A 20313-nucleotide genomic window follows, 5' to 3' on the forward strand; every position below is an offset into this window, starting at 1 on the left:
TATCGGGGTCGCTAGTCCCAGAACAGTTAGTTCCTCCTGCGTCATTCTCGCGATCTTTCGACTTGCAATCAGCGCAGGACAACATTGAGCTTCGTACATTATGGGAAAAGGTAAGCTTGATTACATTCGATGAAGCATATTGAGAACAATTTCTAATATGATCGCGCTTAGGAACGGATAAGCTTTACGTACGCCTACAACTTCTCGATGAGAAAAATCCCCGCCATCGCATTTTCGAATACTAATTCTCACATTATTATAGATCACACACTCTGAATGGGCTTCGGAGGATGCCTTCTCAGCCAGTGCGGGCGCTGGCGTTGGCAAGGCCAGACGCGGTGGACCTCATGCAGCATTCAAGCGCCTCCCGTTCAATTTCTGTTCCCTGTCACTCCAACCTTTCGCCCACCCGGTCTGCACACAGAAAGGAGTCATCTTTGACCTGACCAATATCATTCCATGGATTAAGAAGCACGGGACAAACCCAGTGGACGGGTCGCCGTTGAAGAGCTCTGATCTCATCAAGCTTACGATCGCGAAAAATGAGGAGGGCGAGTACGTCGATCCGGTGACATACAAGGTCTTAACAGATAACACCCACATTGTCGCACTACGGAATACGGGAAATGTGTTCTCCTGGGACACTGTTGAACGCCTCAACATTAAGGGAAAGCTTTGGCGCGATCTGGTTACCGACGAAGAATTCAGCCGCAAAGACATCATCACTCTACAAGACCCGCAGAATATCGAATCTCGCGACCTCAGCTCGTTCAATTATCTGAAAGAGGGCCAAACTGAATTTCTGGAGGAGCAACAGGCCTCAGCTAGTGTCAACACCAATGCGCTAGGAAGTTCGGCAAAGATTTTGAAAGCAAAGGAAGCTGTCGCAAAAGCACGTGCAGACCGAGCAGAGAAGGAGGCTAGCTCTGCTGCTTCGAAAGCACTTTCCAAGACGGGGGCTGTGACTTCGGCTGCCAAGCCTGGAGCCTTTCAACCTGGAAAGCCTACACCCTACAACGCGGCACGATTTACCACTGGCAAAGCTGCAGCCTCTTTTACCAGCACTGGGCTGACTCCTCATACCTCAGCCGAGTTAGCACTTCTATCTGAAGAGGAGTACATGCTGAAGCGCGGTCGGGTAAAGGGTAAGGGTTATGCCCGGTTAGTGACCACTGCGGGGCATCTGAATGTGGAGTTGTATGCCGAACATGCCCCGAAGGCTGTATGGAATTTCATCCAGCTTGCGAAGAAAGGTTACTACAAGGATGTCACATTCCATCGCAACATCAAAGGCTTCATGCTCCAAGGTGGTGATCCCACAGGCACTGGCCGAGGCGGCGAGAGTGTCTGGGGCAAATACTTTTCTGATGAGTTCGATGGGCCTCTGAAGCACGATGCGCGAGGCACGTTAAGTATGGCCAACAAGGGCAAGAATACCAACAGCAGTCAATTCTTCTTTGCGTATAGAGCCCTCCCTCATCTGGACCGCAAGCATACTGTCTTTGGTCGTCTCATCGATGATCCCACTCCGTCGTCTACTACGCTTAACGCCCTTGAAACCCACCCAGTGGAAGCAAATACTAACCGACCCATCCCGGAAATTCGTATCAAGGAAGTCACCGTATTTGTGGACCCATTTGAAGATTTCTTAAACCAGAAGCGCGCAGAGGAAGCCAAGAATGGTTCTACTACTACCTTGGAGGAGGATGAGACTAGTACTCGTCGTGTGGACGACGAGCGCATGACTTGGACAGGAAAGCGAGTACGTGGCCCTGGCGCCCAATCGAACGAGAGTGCTCCCAGTGGGGTAGGAAAGTACCTCCAGGCTGCTTTGGCTGACCGTGGAGAAGAAGATGAGATTGTTGAATACGTTGACGAAGAGCCTGTTCCAGAACCTGCCCGCAAGAAGGTGAAAGGTACGGGTGGCTTTGGAGACTTTAGCTCATGGTAGTCTCTTCTATCTTTTTATCTTTTCTCTTGGCGCGGGCCCCGGGTGGATTATATGTGGACAACCCGGTTTTGTATGTATATAGCCGTTGCTTAATAACGATCACAGCATGGTGTCTCTAGGGAACAGTTTAGAAACGAGTATATTCATGCCCGGGAGGTACCCAACTCATGGATGTGATGATATGAAGGTGATTCTGAAGGTGCTTATGGAGGTGATGGCGTAGGTCATGAAGTACATACTTGGGTATGTATTCATGAATATTGCTTTAGACTTCTAAGGTTCAGATACTCTACCTTAAATTTTACCATTAATGTCACATTCAACCAAGATCCATTAGTCTTGTTCTAACACTTTCGGTTACTTAGTTGGATATGCCATATTCACAAAGTACCTTTAACCATATATAATACTATATGACTGTAATCAAGCTGTTTTAATACAAATCACATAGCTCTCATACCATTTACCCTTAGCTAAGGAAAGCGATTTTGTCTAGTCAGAGGAAATCAATAAACGGAGTACTTCCCAATAATTGATTATATAGTCCATGGAAGATCCATATGCAGGGGGACGGGGATCGGCCGATCCGCGAATTACGTACCGAGACATAGCGAATTTAATCGAAATCAAGTACTCTGTAGCAGGAGTCTCAAAAGTGGGATCATTTGATATTTCAAGTTCCCTCCCTTGGGAAGCCACTACAGTGACGTCCTCCAAGCTTGAGCCGCTCCACTCCTCCGTTCTTGGCTCCACGGGGCGGAGTTAGGATCGGTTTCCCCATCCGGATCGCATCACCAGAACTCACTTTCCTCTCTCATTCTTCCATCATCGATCCGTCGGATCCTTTTGTTACTCAAGCTATCAGACCCTTCCTTATTCATACGGTACGTTAAGCATGGCCTTCCCTTTCATCTCCATTGTCACCCCCGGAGGTTCCGTGGGGGTGGGGTTGGGCAATCTGAGAGATCGATCAGTCGCGCAATCTAAAGGTTGATCAATATCGCGTTGTATCGGTATTATTTTCGCGATGACTGCATCTCATTCCATACTCCCTTTCATCTATTCCCGCAATGGCTCCCGCGCTGTTTCATCTTATTGCCCGCCCGCCCCCATACATAACGGAGGTCACTCGCCTCTTCGCCCCCCCATTGATCATGCCCAAAACTGCGAAACATCAGTTGATTGCCTCTGCCACCTGCCTTATGCCTCTTTATTGCTGCATTGCACTTTTGGACTTGATATTGTGTTCTTGGGCCTGGCGATTATCATACTAACATGCTTCTGGACACTCAGCCAGTGTTCTTCTACTCAAGTGGACACACTACGTCAGGTCACCGAAAACCCCGTCATTCACCCCCCAACAACCTTCGACCCCGCCCATTTTCCGCAATCCTTGTGTCATCCAAGGATCTATCCAAGCTGGCAGGAAACAAGCGCCGCAGCTTTTCTTCGCAGGGTGGGTTGCTGAACAGAATGTTCAGTGGCGCCTCGAGCCCACCCAAAGACAAGATAGAACCAACCCCGATCCCGGGGTCCTACAACGACGCAAGCCTCCAGCCGGAAAACGCCAGTCCCCGTGACAAGAGGTTCTCGCCGCCTGGAACCGGATTCTTTACCCGCCGACAGAGCGACGACCAGGCTCCGGCAGCTGACAAAGATAAGCGTCGTCGCAGTAGCACTGTCAATAAGGCTGCCAGCTTTTTCAGCAACGCCCGAAACTCTTTGAGTCTCAACGGGGGCAGCTCCAACGTGAAGGAGTACTCGGGAATCAGTAGCAGCCCGCAAAGTTCAGACAGCCCGCTACAGAGACTGGGGAAGATGGATCCAGCCCTGAGTGTCCCACAAGGGTCGTTCAATAACTCCGCGGGTGAATCAGGCCCTACCGCAAAATCATCATTCCGAGTCGGCGTTACAGAAGACCGGAATAGAAAATGTCGTCGTACTATGGAAGATACGCATGCATACCTGTACAACTTCCTGGGGACCCCAGCCCCGAACGCGTCGCCCGACTTAAATGGTACCTCCCCGCCCAATGACTCTCGCTCTGGAGAGCTGTCAAACGTGGTAGAAACAGACAATGGCTACTTTGCTATATTCGACGGGCATGCCGGTACCTTTGCGGCGGAGTGGTGCGGTAAGAAACTGCATTTGATCCTTGAGGAGATCATGCGGAAAAGTCCTAATGCACCTGTGCCTGAGCTTCTCGATCAAACCTTTACGAGTGTTGATCAACAACTGGAGAAGTTGCCAGTCAAGAACAGTGGATGTACTGCTGTGACTGCTGTGCTCCGCTGGGAGGACCGCGTGCCGAGCTCACATTCGGCCACCGGCTCCGCCGCTCTTGCCCCGGCCGCTATGGCGGCAGCGAATAAGAACGACAATTCAGACACTGTCGAAACTCCGACCCAAGACACGCCGATGGGAGGATCTGGTGCTCTTCCCAAGTTACAAGAAAATGCTGTTCGCCAGCGGGTCTTGTACACGGCCAACGTGGGCGATGCACGAATTGTATTGTGTCGCAACGGGAAAGCGCTTCGTTTGTCGTACGACCACAAGGGAAGCGATGAGAATGAAGGCAAGCGCATCGCCAATGCCGGTGGATTGATCCTCAACAACCGTGTCAATGGAGTGCTGGCGGTCACTCGAGCTCTGGGTGATGCTTATCTCAAAGACCTGGTGACAGGGCATCCGTACACCACCGAGACTGTCATCCAGCCCGATGCGGATGAATTCATCATCCTTGCCTGCGATGGGGTAAGTATTAAATCCGACCTTTCAATCATTCTTGTCTAGCCATTTCAACTGACTAAATTCTCTAGCTGTGGGATGTCTGCACCGACCAAGAGGCGGTCGATCTGATCAGAAACATACAAGACGCACAGCGTGCCTCGAAGATCCTGGTCGAACACGCACTCGCACGCTTTAGTACCGACAACTTGTCTTGCATGGTGATTCGACTCGACTCCAACCGCGTTAAGGATATAGTGAACAAGAAGTCCGAGCATATCGGCGTGGACGGCGACTCAACCTCACGCGGCATGAGTGAAGCCGATAAGATTGTGGAGGATGCGCAGAAAAACATTGCCAGCCAAGATCTCAACAGTCTGGAGCCTCCTACAGAGCAGATCGGTCTAGACATTGTCCAGAAGGCCAGCCAAGATCAAAAACCCGGGTTTGGGATTTCCGGTAGCTTGCCTGAGTAGACATGCTCAGTCCGAACAAATCCTCTCCTCACTGACTGGGAGAATACGGACCAGTTCTGAAGAGCTGGTCCTGAAGACGCCGTGAGCAAACGATTAGAACGTGCACATTTCTGTTTTCTTCTTGCCTCCGTGACCTCACTTCAATGCTTCAAGAGCAAAGTGGCCGGAATGGAACCCGGAGTTTCTTGGCATGTTTTCTATGTTTTCTTGCCTATCTGATTTACATTGCACATCGGCGTCAGTCATGAGTTTCCACCCTCACCTTAAATGTTTATGTTGCCAACTAGGGATTAGGGCCTGGTCGTCATAATATCCTGTTGGCTTTTCCCCCTTGATATTTGGGATCTTCCACTTTCAAACCTGGGTTCATGAAATTAAGAACGCTGCCCTTTTTATTGAATATCGTTTCATGGTAACTGTATGTATGGCCATATTATTCTGCAATGTAAATTGTACGCAGAACCATCGCAATCGTAGCCGTTGATCTTCGTCTACGCCAGGCTTCAAAGGTCCTCGACCAAAGCAAAGAGTCCTCCACTTCCAAATTTAACTTGATCGATGATTACTCCACCGGGTCATCTGTGATTCCCCGGCAGATTCCCTTCAAAGGCCCACCAACGGCTCCATCTAGACCAGCACGTCCGCCTGGGCCACCCGGAGATTGGATAGAAATCAATATGTTATTTTAGTTCAGGATCGATGATGCACATCTGCGCTAAATTCTGCTCCGGTGAAATCTTGGCTACAGGGGTCAATAGTTTCATCTTGATTTAAACGCCTATATTAGCATGTGTTGCAAATGATTTGACTCGAGATTAGAAGGTATTATCATTCGCGGCTTAAACACACCTCCAAAATGATAACAAATGATCAAAACCTCTCTTCAGTATCAGCATAATGATTCCAAAATCGGTCCCAACAGGAATCTGATTTATCACAACCGACACAGGCTCGTGGATTTCATCCTATACCCCATATTCAAGATAGAACGACCTCGATCATCAGGGCCGCGTCCACACTGTCGATCACCCTCCTGCCCAATATTCAACATATCTGGTGGCTTAAGCCAAAGATGACGAAATTTATTGTAAATCCACCAAACGGCTTCAAGGACCCCAAGTCTGATATGGATTCCTTCAGGTTCGAAGCATAATTGGAAAGGCCAAGCTCCGTGAGTGCGCGGCCGCGACTTAGCCCTCTTGGCAGGTACTTGGCTAGACCTTTCTTGGCAATGTGACGAAATTCCAGACCAATCGCTAGCCACAATTTACGCAGCAGACGAAACCGGGGTATGAAAGGAGTCGTCAGCACTTTGAATCAATCACCGTTGGTGAACAGGATATGGGTGTTGCGGAATGGATGTATACTGATGAGTGATGAGCAGGGGTGCATCAGAAGTATAAAAGGATTGATGAATAGCCCTCATGAAGGAAACTAGAATCAGACAGCTTTCAAGGTTCTCAATTGACTGAAAAATCCTCTACACAAACTTTTTATCATATATCTTTTGCTTTCATGATGCAGTTTACTGCTTTGTGGAAAGTTTGCCTCCTGGGCTTGACTATTCCCTCTGTCCTCGCCCACCCAGGCGAACACGAGAAACACGATGCCCACGCCAACCTCCAAAAGCGCATGTTCAAAGAGCACGCCCGTCGCGGCCTAGAGAAATGCGCAAAGCGCTTCGAGTCCAGCGGTCTCAATGCTCGAGCCGAGGCCCGCCGTCGCGCAACCTACGACCTCCACCGCCGCCACCTAGGAATTCGAGACACGGACGACGTCCTCGCAAAATCCCACTTGGTCAATGACTCTAGCATCACTGCATATACACCCGCAGATAGTCTGTTCAACACCAGCTCGACCTGTGTTCTGAACCCTGAAGGCGAGACAGGTCCCTACTACGTGCTGGGCGAGCTGATCCGCTCAGACATCCGCGAAGGCCAGGCGGGTGTGCCGATTATTTTCGACGCTCAGTTTGTCGACGTGGAGACCTGTGAGCCGATTGAGGACCTATACTTTGATATCTGGAACTGCAATGCTACGGGTGTTTACTCTGGTCTTGTGGCTACCGGCAATGGAAACACGGCCGATACGTCGAATTTGAACGCGACTTTCCTGCGTGGCATTCAACCGACTGATAGCGATGGTGTTGTGCAGTTTAATACCCTCTTCCCGGGTCATTACTCTGGTCGGACGACTCATCACCATGTTGTTGCGCATTTGGATGTGACTGTCTTGGCGAATAACACTATCACCGGTGGAACTGTTGCGCATATTGGCCAGTTCTTTTGGGATCAGGATCTTATCTATGAGGTTGAGGCTACATATCCGTATAGTAGTAACAACATTACTATCACGACTAATGCGGACGATCGTGTGTTTTCTACAGAGACTGCGGACTCGACTTCGGATCCTGTTATTAATTATGTGAAGCTGGGTGATGATCTCAGTGATGGTTTGTTGGGTTGGGTCACTGTTGCAGTTAACACTTCTGCTACCTATGATCCTAACTATAGCTTTGTTTACACGGCTAGTGGTGGTGTTGCTGAGTCTGGGGGTGGTACTGATGATGTTAGTGGTGCTGGTGGAGATTCTTCTCCCTCTTTTACTGGTTCTAGTGGTGCTCCTGGTGCTACTGGCTCTGGCCCGTCCGGTGCTGGTGGCTTCCGCCGAAGATCTCACTAAGCCTGTGCAAGAGAGGTTGGTTGTCCAGTGGCTGTCAAATGTAGCGCCTCGGGCGTTGTTTACTTGGATGATGCGGCATTGGTGTATATCACGGCAGGCCTAGTGAGTATCAATGACACAATCTATTTGGTTTCCACTAGTTTCCGCTCAATACAACAGTAATCTTCATACCAAGTGTAAGCTAGGTAGAATATAGTAGATATACCATCGGCTCTCCAAAGGGTCTTCTCGGCCCTCACTAAGCGATATTCGGAACATAAACCTGTCCCAGGGATCCTGAATTCATCTGGAAGAGTATGTTTATGTATCCGATGAATGACCTCGGGAGATGTATAAATATAGACCGATGCACGTTTGGATTATCGCTGCAGACAAATCAAATGCATCTAAGTAGTACAAGCTTGGTATTGATGTTTTCAAAATATTCATTGACTCTGAGGTCCCTTAATCCAACAATTTGAGTCACGACCATGGCTGAACGCATGTGAACTGGCTTAATCAAAAAGATAGCTTACGAATGACAGGTATGAAGACCTGAGCAGTATGTTGGGTTCTCATGTGCTCATTCTTTACACCACAGGCCATCCGCTGGAGAAGTCAATGGCATTCCATCCGAACTGCTTGTCACTATCGGCATATCCAATATCGGTGTTGATGTAGTGGTAGTAAAGCACGGGTCCGTAAGTGGGATCATCATAAACACCCCTATTAAACATTAGTACCAGTAGAAAGAAAGACTCCAAGGAGAAGAACTTACTGTCCACCTGGTCCGTAAGTAGTACCGTGGCTCTCCAACACGACAGTACCACCACCGCTAGTGCAAGCCGTACCAGTCTTGTCAACCTAATGAAAGCATTAGCCTCATACCAATCAAACGTATACCCAGGGGAACCCACAAATCCGCTAGTCGGCGAAGTCGAACGACAAACTTTAATCTTGTACTCTGAGCCACTCGCGGGCAGCGATGTATCATAGCCGCAGCAGATACCGGCAGAGTAGAACAGGTAGTAGTAACTACCGTACTTGTACATGTATGCACCCTCCTCAGCATGAGTGCCAGAGGAGGTGTAGGCAATGTTGTACGAGGACGAGGATGTCTTCTTTGCTGCAGAATTCATCGGAACTTGGTAGATATCGTCCCAGAAGGAGCCGAAGTTCAGGTAGTAGGTGCCGTCAGCATCGATCAGGTTAGGATCAATGGCATTGTACGACTTCGAAGAGGAAGAAGCAACGCCAACAGATCCGTGATCGGTCCAGGAATCAAGCTCCATTGTCTCTGATGTTGCTAGGCCGATAGCCGAGTTTTGCGAACCAAACGTCGAGACGGCGTAGTAGACGTAGTAAAGGTCGTCGACGATGTGAACATCTGGGGCCTATTGTGGCAAAATCCACCACCAGTCAGATACTGGCATTGAAAGAAAGTTGGAGGTTAGGTTAAATACTCACCCAAAGATCAGTGTTTCCATCCAGATCAATAGATGATCCATCCGGTAGCATAGACCCAATAACAGTCCATGGTCCCGCAATGCTAGACGAACTAGCATACGAAATCTCATTTCCAGTAGAGAATCGGAAATACTTGCTGTCCGAGGATCTCTGGATCAGTGTCGGGTCTGACACAACACACTGTCCTGAGCATGCACCAGGGTCTGCATATCCATGCACTAGTGCCGTGAATAGCGCCACCGGTAGAGCCAAATGCCGAGAACCCATTTTGCTTGACCTGGGAGAAAATGATTCTGAGGATGCTTTTCGAAACACTTAGGGCAACTTGAACTATTTATCTACACTGGCTCCAACCAATTTGCATCTAATCTCGGGCAAGGACTCATTCGTGGAATCAGAACCCTTGGCATGGCACTAAACGGATGATCAGTCTTGTCCTAAAGGGCTCCTTCAACACCCAATTGAGTGAATCCGCATGTGGGGTTCGTTCTGAACAAGTGCATTACATCCGACGATGGCGTCGGGGCTGAAACAGGGTCCCCGACTGGTGGATTTGCTTTATGTTGGCGACTGCGCCAAGGCGTTCGACCTCCCGGGCTCGGCATGCGGGGTGCTTTCTTCAGTCGGTTAAACTTATGTGCCAATGCAGGGTCGCTGTACGAGGCAGTGTCGTATTTTTGGAGAGTTTTGGTGTTTTAGCCGAGCTTCAAAAGCTTGTGATAAAAGAGGATCTCCGTTGTGGTTTGGCGCTTCAAGTGCCGTTCTGAAACACGCTTGAGCGGGTTAGTACAACTGTAAGACATCCTGATTCCAACTATATTACAGACGATAAACGAATGAAAGGATTGAAAGCGCAGAGACTTCGTAGTCCGGAACTAGGATAAATCTGGACGCTTCCCGGAATTCCCCCGCTTGAGACTGATTTTGTATTGTCTTACCTTACCACTGATTCTTCGAGCCTGATTAGTGAACTGTATTTGAGACCCTGGATTCTTGGACACACGAAGAACCAATAAATACTATGCAAATCCATGGATTAAGTACAGTAGTGATACATCTGTTGACCGAACGACACACCATCTAAGATTGCCACTGCACCACTTAGTCACAAGTACTATAAAATCAACCCTATCTTCGCAAGGAGCTTCTTCGGAGTTTTACTAAAAGACGAGCAATTTACTTCCTACAAGCCCGGGGTCAATAATGGCCTGACTAGAGCAATTTTTCAAAAGACACTCATCTTAGGCCATCGAATTGGTCGATTCGCCAATAGTCACATATTCGACTAGAGGTATCGAACATTTATCTCTTTTTTGAGCTTTTGATTCTTTCAATATTGAAAAGAAGCAGTGGCCTGTCTCAATTATTTTCTGCAGATTTTAGCCCCCATGATAAGAGTGATCGCAAAATTGAGGGTCAAATCCTAAGTGGGGATCGAGCTAGATCATCTCAGCTGCTGGTTGGTTGAGTAGTTAAGCAATGTGGATAGGTACTTTATCTCGTTTCTGTTTCTCTTTGTTCTCCAACCTCGACTCTTTCCCCGATGTCGGCTACCCGCTGTAGCAACAGCTCGGGGATAATACAATGGCTTCCCAACGGCCTCAAACCTCGAGGCTTGCCTTCACCCACCCTGCGCGCACCCATTAGGTGCATCACAGCAAACCCGTATAGGTCAGTATAATTGCTTATACCCCCCAAAAATATAAAAGACTAAATTTGAAGTCGTCCAGCCTTTCCTGTATCTTGCTCTCTGCGGTTTTGTATTTCAATTTCTCCGAGAAAGCGACCTCGATATACTTGCCTGTTTTGTGAGTTGTTCACAAAGCCCTGCGTCATATCTGCGCGTAAATGGATAGGCTTAGGTGATCAATTACCATCTTTATGACCTTATTTCAATGTCTTATTTGAGATTAAAAAGGTATCTATAAACTCCTCCGACCCAATCAAAAGCGTAGAGCCTGGAATGACATGGGTCCATACAACCGCAAAATAAATACCCATCAAAGCCTATATACTCCGATAATTCGCCAACTTGATGATAGGAGAAAGACCCTAGAAGAAAAGATTCAAACAACACCGACTGCCCTGCAAACTCCTGTATCACCAGAGCCATCCTTGCAAAGTGACATAGTATTCTATAAGCCAAAGTTTTGTTTCGTCTGTGGTGAGATCAGATCTCTTGTGCGTCTAGCGCCCAGATCTCCCAATTTTTGACCACATCCCAGCCTACTCGTTTCATACGGCGTCTCCATATTTGGCCGTCTTCGGTTACGGTAGGTGCGGTCTGGCATGACTGTACTCGTGATGGAGGTTCTCGAAATTCGGATGGATGTCGTGATGACGGTGCGTCCGCATATCCATTATCTTCATCGCTTCTTGTGCGTTTCCCTAAGGATGAAGGCGGGTGAGCCCTAGTTGGGAAAGACGGTGCAGCAAAATTGTGAGATGCGCGTGTAGGGTCAGCCTCAGAATGGAGGGCAGGATATATGGATTTTGTAGCTGAGGCCGATTGGTCTGGTGTGCCTCCAGTGGGACGATTGCCATTGTGGAGGCTCTCATCTGGTGACCCGGCGATAGGGGTTTCGGAATCTTCATAATACGTAGGGACCGGGGCCTTGTAAAAGTCTCCCAGCTGGAAGACTTTCCAGCCCATCCCAATAATCTTGACGTTACCGAAAATCTGCTTGTCGGCCAAGTCATAACTCATCATCTCCATCAAAGTTTCGTCATCTAAGTCCACAATATCTGCCAGACTGCGTGCATTATTGATGTGATCCTCGATTGCCGGGGCAAATTTGACACATTTCGCGGAGGGGGAAAAGGCTTTGGCATGGAAATTCTTGGCTTTCCAGAACGGGTTCTCTCCAGGGTCTATCGGACTATTATGAGATCCCCGAGGTGGACCATTCTGAGGCGCTGGTGACCCGGCAGGGATCAGAAGTCGAAGTGCTACCAGTTTCCGGAGGAAAGGAACTAGCATTCCAAGAGAATCCATGCTTGAGAAGTCCGTTGCTAGTCCCAACTGCTCCAAATTCGGGCAGCTATGAACAAGACGTGCAACTATGGCCGTGGAGAGAGGCCACTTCGAGCAGAGTAGAAGATGGCGCAGTGATGCGCCATGGTTCATTGTAATACCCGACAAGTAGCTATCCCGTCCACCAAACGCTAGGTTGAGCTGGCTGGCTGGAGAAGCGAGGTTGGCGGGAGAGTTGGCTGTTGTGCCATTTGTACCATGAGGATTCTCGGACACGGGAGGGGTGAGCGCCGATGCCGCGGGTGCACTTGTCAGACGAGGCGAGTTGAGGCAGTCCGGGTTTTCAGAAGTAACGTTAACAAAGTACATTCGCTCGAGTCCTCTGAAATTTCCTAGAAACTCTGAATTTCGTTTTGAGATCGCGTCCATGCGGATCGACTTAATCTTCAACTTTTTATGCGGCGGCACCGTCGGCCAGCTTTGCTCCACAAACGTATTCATCAAGCCGGTATTATCCGTCCCGCTCAGGAATGTGACGTCTTCCACGGTTGTCGGGTCAAATGCAAGGTTGAATTCCTCGCTGTGGAAGGCATACAAGTTTTGGAAAGATAGCTTTTTAACAGCAAGCGGTTGTTTTGCCGCGATGCATTTCCGAAAATAATTGTGCAGAGAAATACTCGGTTCTTGCGCAATGCGCATACGGGGTGACCAATGAAGCCTAAGTTCGCGTAATTTCTTGCTCTTCCAGAGAATGGTCGCGATATCATCCGGATAGCAAAGAGGGTCGATGTCGGTGATTTTGAGCGAGCGGAGATGTGGCATGGGCGGAAGCACATGCGTAGGTTGTGGATGGCGGGTGGAGGGAAATCGTATTGTTAAGGAATGGAGTCGAGGCAGTTGTATTAGGCCCGCGTAGACAGTATCAAGCATTTTGGTATTGAGCTCCCAGCTGAAGCTCTCCAAACTCGTCGTGCGATCTATCGCCGCCCGCACCGCAATATTCAGCAACATCGACGAGTCCGGCACACGGCCGACCTGAGCATATTCTTCTAAATCAGGTTCCTTCCAGTCACCGCGCAAGGTAATTGACTGCACTAGCGACGCGAACGGTCGGGTTATTACTGCGTTGAGTCCCATGGTGAACGGGCTCGCACTCCCGATTCCTTCAGGCTGGTCATCGCGATAACGGATCTTGTCGTACGAGGTAAGCGTCAGACTTCGATAGAGCTGTGGCAGGGCCATGTAGTTGAGAACGCGACATGTTCGACATAACCGGGCGAGGTCGCCTGTATCTTCGACCTGCGCATTCATCACGTCAGTAATTTCGGGCTTTCACGTGTGGGGGGAACTGACATTTGTGACGATCTGGGCAATCAGATTCAGCGGCAGCACCATCAACGATGCGCCACGGGGGCGATCGATGGTGATGCTAGCATCAAACATATTCTGATTGACGGCCGCCATGATGCGACGCCTTGACAGTGGCCATGGACTTGGGGGAGAAAGTATGGGGAAGCACAAGTCTCGGAGCAAAATGTTCCCGAACATCAAAGCTGGGATCCACTCGGACCAACCACGGCTCTCCAAATACCGCATTATATTAATTCTACTATACCGAGATGCTACTATATCGGAAACTTGATATCTCAAGAAACAACCCTGAATGACGACATTACTCTTAAAGGACGTCTGCTTTTAGATAGCTATAATCCTGATGGCGTTAGACATTTTATGATCTGCAAAAAGAGCGGTCTGAATCCAGAATAAGACGTGGCCTATGCATCTTGCATTGAAGCTGGTCAATAATATTCTTGTAATATACGTGATATTAGAATCATATGTAAGGCAAAAGATACTAAAAAGACAAAAAATTATGTTATGTTCCCAGGGTATATTCGAATGTGAGCAAGGTCCCAACCATGCTCCCAAAATCTCCTAAATGTTCAACTCCATGCCTGAATAAATCACCGAGAATTTCAAAAACACCGTAAATGATCAAGAGGGTGCGTGGTTGTCGTTGTGATGCTGCGCACCTTGAGGCTCATCATCTTGATGTAAATCTTCCTCCGAGACGGTCGTCGCTGTCCAACTAGCACGGTCACTAGTAACAGGTTCTTCTCGTGAATGGCTTACATGCTCATTGACCAAAGCAGCAGCTTCGGGATCATAGCGAAGAACATAGTCCCCACATCCGTTCTCCAGGCCCGCATCGCCCCATGGTGTAGATGCGGTTGGTTGGGAAGGGATAACCCTGACTGGTAGATTGGAATTGGAGTAGCCGGATCGGGGTTGTTGTTGTTGTTGCTGCTCATGTTGACTAGGTGTTGTTTCCAACAACCCATTCCGAGGTTGAGGGGACCATGTTTGTTGTCCACGACGACGGGCGGGAATTACTGTGACGGCCAATGGTGCATCAGTAGGTTGTGAACCTGTCCCCGGGAGTCGCGGCCGATGAAGCGAGAAGAAATTATTATTCAATCTCGCCTGTGTGGCACGTTGCTCATGATCATCAGCCGACAAGTCAGGATCGCCCTCTCCGCCCTCTTCGCCTTCATTTGTTGCTTGCTCCCCGGTGGCTTGCGCAAAAGCGACTTCCCTTGGGAGAGACTCGCGTCTTCGCTTAAAATGGTTGATGAGATTGCGCCATCGCGGATCGGCCTGGACCATGCGTGGCGATTGCTCTCTGCTATCGTGAGGAGGGGCCTGGTCTTCCACTTCATCTGGTGCAGGATATCCCTCGATCTCAATATCTTTTGCTTCTTCCAATTCTACCTCTTCCTCCATGTGCGGCATCGCCACAGGTGGTGTTGGGCTGGCCACTGGATGGTACCGAACGTTATATACAGTGCTGGGAGCACTGCTGGTATCAGCTCGACTGACCGGTGTGATGACTGCTGGAGGCGGAGTAGGTCGATGGTTCTGGCGTCTTGATCCCACGACACCATTTATGGGGGGAAAGCCACCAGCTCCACGATTGCGATTTGCACGGTTGATCCCCACTCGAGTTCGTAAAGGTCGGTGGGCTAGATTTTTGACTCCACCCCAGGCTGAAGAGGCGCCGTTTCCACCACCTTTATCTTGACCATGGGGTGGATATCGTGGCCAGTCAACTTCTTCAGAAGGAGTCACCTCAAGCATCTCATCGCCATCAAATACTTCCCGTCCCAGAATCCCGTCTTTGGTTTCATCACGCTCGAGCGCTTCTATGCGCTCCACCCATTCCCATACTACAACACTGGCCGCTGCCGATCCGACCCATCGGATATAAGTACCCCAGCCGGCAATCTCCGGTTTTGCGATGTCCATGACAAAGAATACCACTGGGATTAAGACAGCACTTAGTGATAATAACGCCACAAAACAGATGTTGCGCATTTTTGGATGGAAAAACGCATATCGGTGTTTTGAGATAGAGTAGAAAATGACCCACGCGGCATATAGCAAGTTGAGCGCCAACTCAAATAAGTAGCTTAGTGCCGGGATCGCATCGTCGTATAGTCTTGGATGTGTGGTACTGTTCTTAAAAAAGAAACTCTCCAAAATACTGAATATCGTGTCCAAAACAATCAGGGCAAATCCCGCCCATTTGATCATGACTTTCTCTTTATGTCGCGGGAACAGTCGAATTAGGGTCTGGACCTGCGCCAGCCAGAGAAATGTTTGTGAAATGATACGCACAACGCGAATCTCTAACCCATCAATGACCTCCTCGGAGAGCGCCTCGGCATCCGAGTATCCATATTCGTACTGGGCCTCGGCCACTCTGAAAGAGTCTACCGTAGCGATTGTCAACGAGATGGCGACGAGAAACGCCGCCACTTTCTGCAGCCATGGCCGGCCGCCGACCCCGACAATCGATGAGTTCCTGCTGTATGATCTACTGATCATGCTATGTCGGCCAAGGAAATTCGCTCCGCCGCCACCGGGGCCTCCAACGAAGAAGGTGCGCGGGGTAATGAGTAGAATAATGACGAGAATATAACTGACGACCGTACAGCACCCGATGGCGTAGAGTTGTGGCGTGACGGACGAGTAAAACGGATCGCGGGTATCAAGAACGGCGGCAACATGTACATAGTCACTCAAGTCGCCGGTACAAGTCGGTTCAAAGACTGCATTCTCAGTGAGTGTCAACTCATAGGATTTATTCACATGGATAATGCCTGGGAATCACAAATCATCGGGAGGTCAGTACTTTGTTTGACGAGACAGGTCTTCCATGCAACAACCGCGGAATCACATACCATCACTAGGTAAGACAAACGGCGTACATCCAGACGAATAGGTTTTAGTTGAGGTCGTTGTCGGATTCGCCCAGATCTGGCGGGGAGTCACACGGAGATCATTGTCCATGATCAGACACTCCTGGCGGCTCCAGCAGCCGGCCGATCCAGCTCATGCAGCAAAATGCCGCAGGGTTCCCGTCAATATTTCGGCGCACAATGATCGGACTGGGTGCCTCAAACGGCCATAATTCAGGTTCTGAAGCCGCGCGTTCAAGGCTGGAGATCGGGAAAGGAGAGTCGGAGGCGGAGGCTGGACGGGCTGGCGGTTGGAAATATATAGGCCGAGCGAAAGGGATGTAACGGGTGGACAGAGGAAGTGCGAATACACTCTGTTTGAGAATGGAGAGACAAGGTGGTCTTCGTTTCGCGGAACGAATTAAAGTCGTGAAGGAGTCTGGAGAATTGGGCGGGTCGAGATGATCCGCCACCGGGTCCACTCGCTCAGTCTCTACTGTATCTCCCCACATAGTCATTCCTCAATTTTCGTATCGAGTACCACGCACTTCCTTTGCATTGAAACCGTATGCTCATCTATAAATCTAAGATCGATTGTTTTTCTTTCCTTTCAGACAGGTTATAGGGGGCCAATTATCACATCTCATACAATATTTTGAAGAGTATGTACCGATCCGGGGGCTAGCTTCTGTTGGCCTTCTTTTCTCTCCCCACATGCATATACATTTCCGTCCATGAATTCACGAATTCAATTATGCACTACAGTCATGAGAGAGTCAATAATGTACTATATAGTAGCCCATGAGACTTTTTATGCACTTGACTTCCACTATCTGATGCATCATGACTATGGAGACAAGCTTCTATCTCAATACCCAGGCCCAAGTTTAAACGTACCTATTTTAGCGACCAACCCATCTTCCAAGGCTTAAGAAGAACTTGGATTCGGCGCCTCTCCGATCTCTTTGGGTTACGATCCCAATAGTCCCGACCATGAAATGTAGGCCTGAGAGGTTTTATGCTGGCCTGTCGCGTGATCCGTCCCCAACTTCGTTGCATACATCACCCAAGCCTTGGAAATATCCTACCTGTTGATCTACAGATCCTCAAGGTTACAAAAGACCAAAATCAATACCGAAAACTTGAATGCGTAGTATAAACTATGTGCTGCACGCATTATAGACACCATGTACAAACCAAGCCGGGTCCAAGACTTAGTCAGGGTGAAATGTTCAACAAGTTCCCCCAATCATACCTAGCTAGCCCCGCTAGCCGTCCTTCAAACACACAGAAATCATTCATATCCACAGTTCAGAGTGAGTACAAACTACCCACAATGCTTATCATGGAGCCAAAGACACACGAACTTAGGCCTGAGCAGCGAAACCAAGGCGAGGGCCGTTGGAGTCGAAGACAACATACTGGCTCTTCAGGAAGATATCACCAAAGATCGAGAAGCCCAGACCAGAGTTGCTCTGGATACCACCAAAACACTTGGAGGAGCCCTGAGAGACGGGGGCGTAGTTGATCAGATCACCAGAGACAACAGCATCATAGCCGGAGATGGTAACCGTGAAGTCAGGCAGGGTAGCAGAGCAATCGAAGGTGTAGCCACCAGCCGAGGAGTCCGAAGCAGCACCACTGACCTGCTTGTAGTAGGCGGAGACGACCTCATCATCGAGCAGCAAGAGGGTGGTACCGGTGTCAGCAATACCCTTGATGGAGCTGCCGGACTGGGAACCGATCTTGTAGCTGTCAGCGGTGAAGCTCCAGAAGCCCTGAGAGCTGTCGACATCAGTGTAGGTCAGGGATCCGGTGTATTTGGACTGGTCGGTGAAGCCGAAGTCGTAGGAGCCGGGGGCGTTGTGCTTCAGGGAGACGGCGAAGAGAGGAGAAGCGAGAGTAGACTTCACGGTGTCGAAGAAGGTGGTCTGCGTCTTGGGCTTGACGGTGTTGATAGAGCTGAAAGCGAGACCGAGCAGGCCGTCGTTGTTCTGGTCCTGGGTGAACTGCTGGCTGATCTTGGAGGCAGCCTCGACAGCCTGACCGGAGGCCTTGACAGTGCCGACGGAGACGGTGTCCTTGTAGACATCACCGCTGGCGGAGCTTCCGTCTCCGTAGGAGATGGACCAGGAGTAGCCAGACAGCTTGGTGCCGTTGTTAGGCTTGTAGAGGCTGTGACCCTCCTGCTCAGAAGTGGGAAGCTCCGAGGAGAAAACCCAGCTGCAATCACAGTTAGCTTTGATATTCACGTGGACTTACTTTCGGTATCCAAGCAGTTATATCCACTTACAGATCGGCAGAGCCGGTGTCAAAATCCAAGTTCAGGGTGGTACCACCGACGTTGACAGGAGTGAGGTACTCCTCATCGTTATCCTCCGGGGTGGTGGTAGCAGAACCGCTCTGCTGAGCAGCAGCGTAAACGTGGGTAGGCACGTTACCACCGTACTTGGCGAGAGCACGGGCGTAGTTGTTGGCCAAGTTCTGGGTCTTGGTGGCAGGCACAGCAACCTGGTTGACAGTGAAGCTGCTCTTCTTGCCGCCAGTGGGGACGGCCGAAGCAACGGAGGCCAGACCGGCCAAGGCAATAGTGACCTTGCTGAAGACAACCATGGTGGATAGTTCAAAGAATGATTTCTATAAAAGAATGAAGTAGAAAGATGGTGATGAAGGGGATAGAGAACCATAAACGGCCGGAGACCAAGGGTGCTTTATAGATTCTGGGTGCCTGGCCATCTTGCAAATATGAAGCATATACAATGGCACCAATAACAGCGGCAATCGCACGGTCCAGAAGGACGTCTTTCTCTTCGGGGCAACCAGCAATGCCGATCCAATTGCTGGACAGACTTCGGGACCGTAAACCTCGAGATCGTCACGGAGTCCATCGGCCAGCCAGGATGGCACAACGGGGTATGACTCCACTTCAACAGGGACTAGGCATGATTCCATGAAGCGATGGAACCGCGTTTCGTGCAGGTGGAGAAGGGTCTGATAGCCGATCCCAGACTCCAGGCACATTGAAGGTGGGGCTTGTGGCATTGCATGTCAGCCTATTCTGCGCCTTCCCTGAAGCTACTTGCGCTTGTCTGGCGGAGAAGTCCGGTGCAAGGCTCATTGAGCGTCAGGTGGAAGCTTGATACGCATTTTCGTTTGGCGGAACCCTGACGATCCCCATACGCCGTCCCCGACGGTGTTGTTCCAGTGGGGCTCTACAGGACCAGTGAACTGTGAATAGTGGAAACACAGTTGATTATTCAGGGACCACGCATAATAAATTTTGAGTGATAGAGTTGCCCGAAAGAAGCCCTGGCGATCATCACCCGTTATCTCCATGACCGGCCAATCACAGCCCGCAAGAGGATACTGTATACTTTAGCCCCTATAGTTGAGGTAGCATCGTCCCTGGCGGACGGTAGAACTGGGTTCTCATTGGAGGAGCAAGCTGACTGAGTTGTCCAGAACTTTCTGATTGATGAATTCGGGCTAATAAGGTACGCTAGACGATCTATGATTGGACATCTATTCCGCATCGGCCCTCCCTTACTCTCGAGCCAAGATCTAGATATTTCTTTGCAGCGTTTCAAAACCACAAAACTGGGATCTCGAGTAAACATGCCCGTAGCGGTAGCATAATAGGAGAAAAAAACCAATCACCTGCCAAGCAAGAGATATATGCATAAGTGAAACACAAAAATTCCCGACCGGAGTCCGACTCCGCTGAGATCGGCTCTGCATATCCGTTGAACTAACTGGACCCTGCGTTTGATCATGACAACCCTTCAAATCATATCATATTCTCATCTCGTGAACGTG

At 49.5% G+C, this 20313-nt stretch overlaps 7 protein-coding genes across 7 annotated transcripts; 3 read left to right on the forward strand and 4 right to left on the reverse strand.

The window, feature by feature from the left end:
• Positions 1-100: 100 nt before the first annotated feature.
• N7503_005225 (PPIL2 family peptidylprolyl isomerase) lies at positions 101-1951 on the forward strand (the record flags this gene model as incomplete). Its single annotated transcript, XM_057064772.1, has 3 exons — positions 101-110; positions 172-188; positions 263-1951. The coding sequence occupies 3 exons, from the start codon at positions 101-103 to the stop codon at positions 1949-1951; spliced, it is 1716 nt and encodes a 571-aa protein (XP_056922515.1).
• A 1293-nt stretch (positions 1952-3244) lies between these two features.
• On the forward strand, positions 3245-5154 carry ptcG (type 2C protein phosphatase PTC1; the record flags this gene model as incomplete). Its single annotated transcript, XM_057064773.1, has 2 exons — positions 3245-4705; positions 4771-5154. Coding segments are annotated over 2 exons (1845 nt in total), but the record flags the coding sequence as incomplete, so codon positions are not given.
• Positions 5155-6672: 1518 nt separating this feature from the next.
• N7503_005227 (intradiol ring-cleavage dioxygenase) lies at positions 6673-7836 on the forward strand (the record flags this gene model as incomplete). The annotated part of the gene is made up of 1 exon (XM_057064774.1): positions 6673-7836. The coding sequence occupies one exon, from the start codon at positions 6673-6675 to the stop codon at positions 7834-7836; it is 1164 nt and encodes a 387-aa protein (XP_056922517.1).
• A 569-nt stretch (positions 7837-8405) lies between these two features.
• N7503_005228 (uncharacterized protein) lies at positions 8406-9549 on the reverse strand (the record flags this gene model as incomplete). The annotated part of the gene is made up of 4 exons (XM_057064775.1): positions 8406-8541; positions 8594-8679; positions 8733-9209; positions 9283-9549. 4 exons carry the CDS (start codon positions 9547-9549, stop codon positions 8406-8408), a joined length of 966 nt encoding a protein of 321 aa, XP_056922518.1.
• A 1903-nt stretch (positions 9550-11452) lies between these two features.
• On the reverse strand, positions 11453-13720 carry N7503_005229 (uncharacterized protein; the record flags this gene model as incomplete). The annotated part of the gene is made up of 2 exons (XM_057064776.1): positions 11453-13555; positions 13610-13720. 2 exons carry the CDS (start codon positions 13718-13720, stop codon positions 11453-11455), a joined length of 2214 nt encoding a protein of 737 aa, XP_056922519.1.
• A 531-nt stretch (positions 13721-14251) lies between these two features.
• Positions 14252-16609, reverse strand: N7503_005230 (PalH/RIM21 family protein; the record flags this gene model as incomplete). The annotated part of the gene is made up of 2 exons (XM_057064777.1): positions 14252-16419; positions 16501-16609. 2 exons carry the CDS (start codon positions 16607-16609, stop codon positions 14252-14254), a joined length of 2277 nt encoding a protein of 758 aa, XP_056922520.1.
• Positions 16610-17864: 1255 nt separating this feature from the next.
• Positions 17865-19110, reverse strand: N7503_005231 (pepsin-like aspartic protease; the record flags this gene model as incomplete). Its single annotated transcript, XM_057064778.1, has 2 exons — positions 17865-18720; positions 18791-19110. The coding sequence occupies 2 exons, from the start codon at positions 19108-19110 to the stop codon at positions 17865-17867; spliced, it is 1176 nt and encodes a 391-aa protein (XP_056922521.1).
• Between the last annotated feature and the right edge of the window lie 1203 nt (positions 19111-20313).

This window comes from Penicillium pulvis, assembly GCF_028828015.1.
Source record: "Penicillium pulvis strain IBT 33274 chromosome Unknown contig_23_segment0_segment0, whole genome shotgun sequence".
Taxonomy (NCBI): domain Eukaryota; kingdom Fungi; phylum Ascomycota; class Eurotiomycetes; order Eurotiales; family Aspergillaceae; genus Penicillium; species Penicillium pulvis.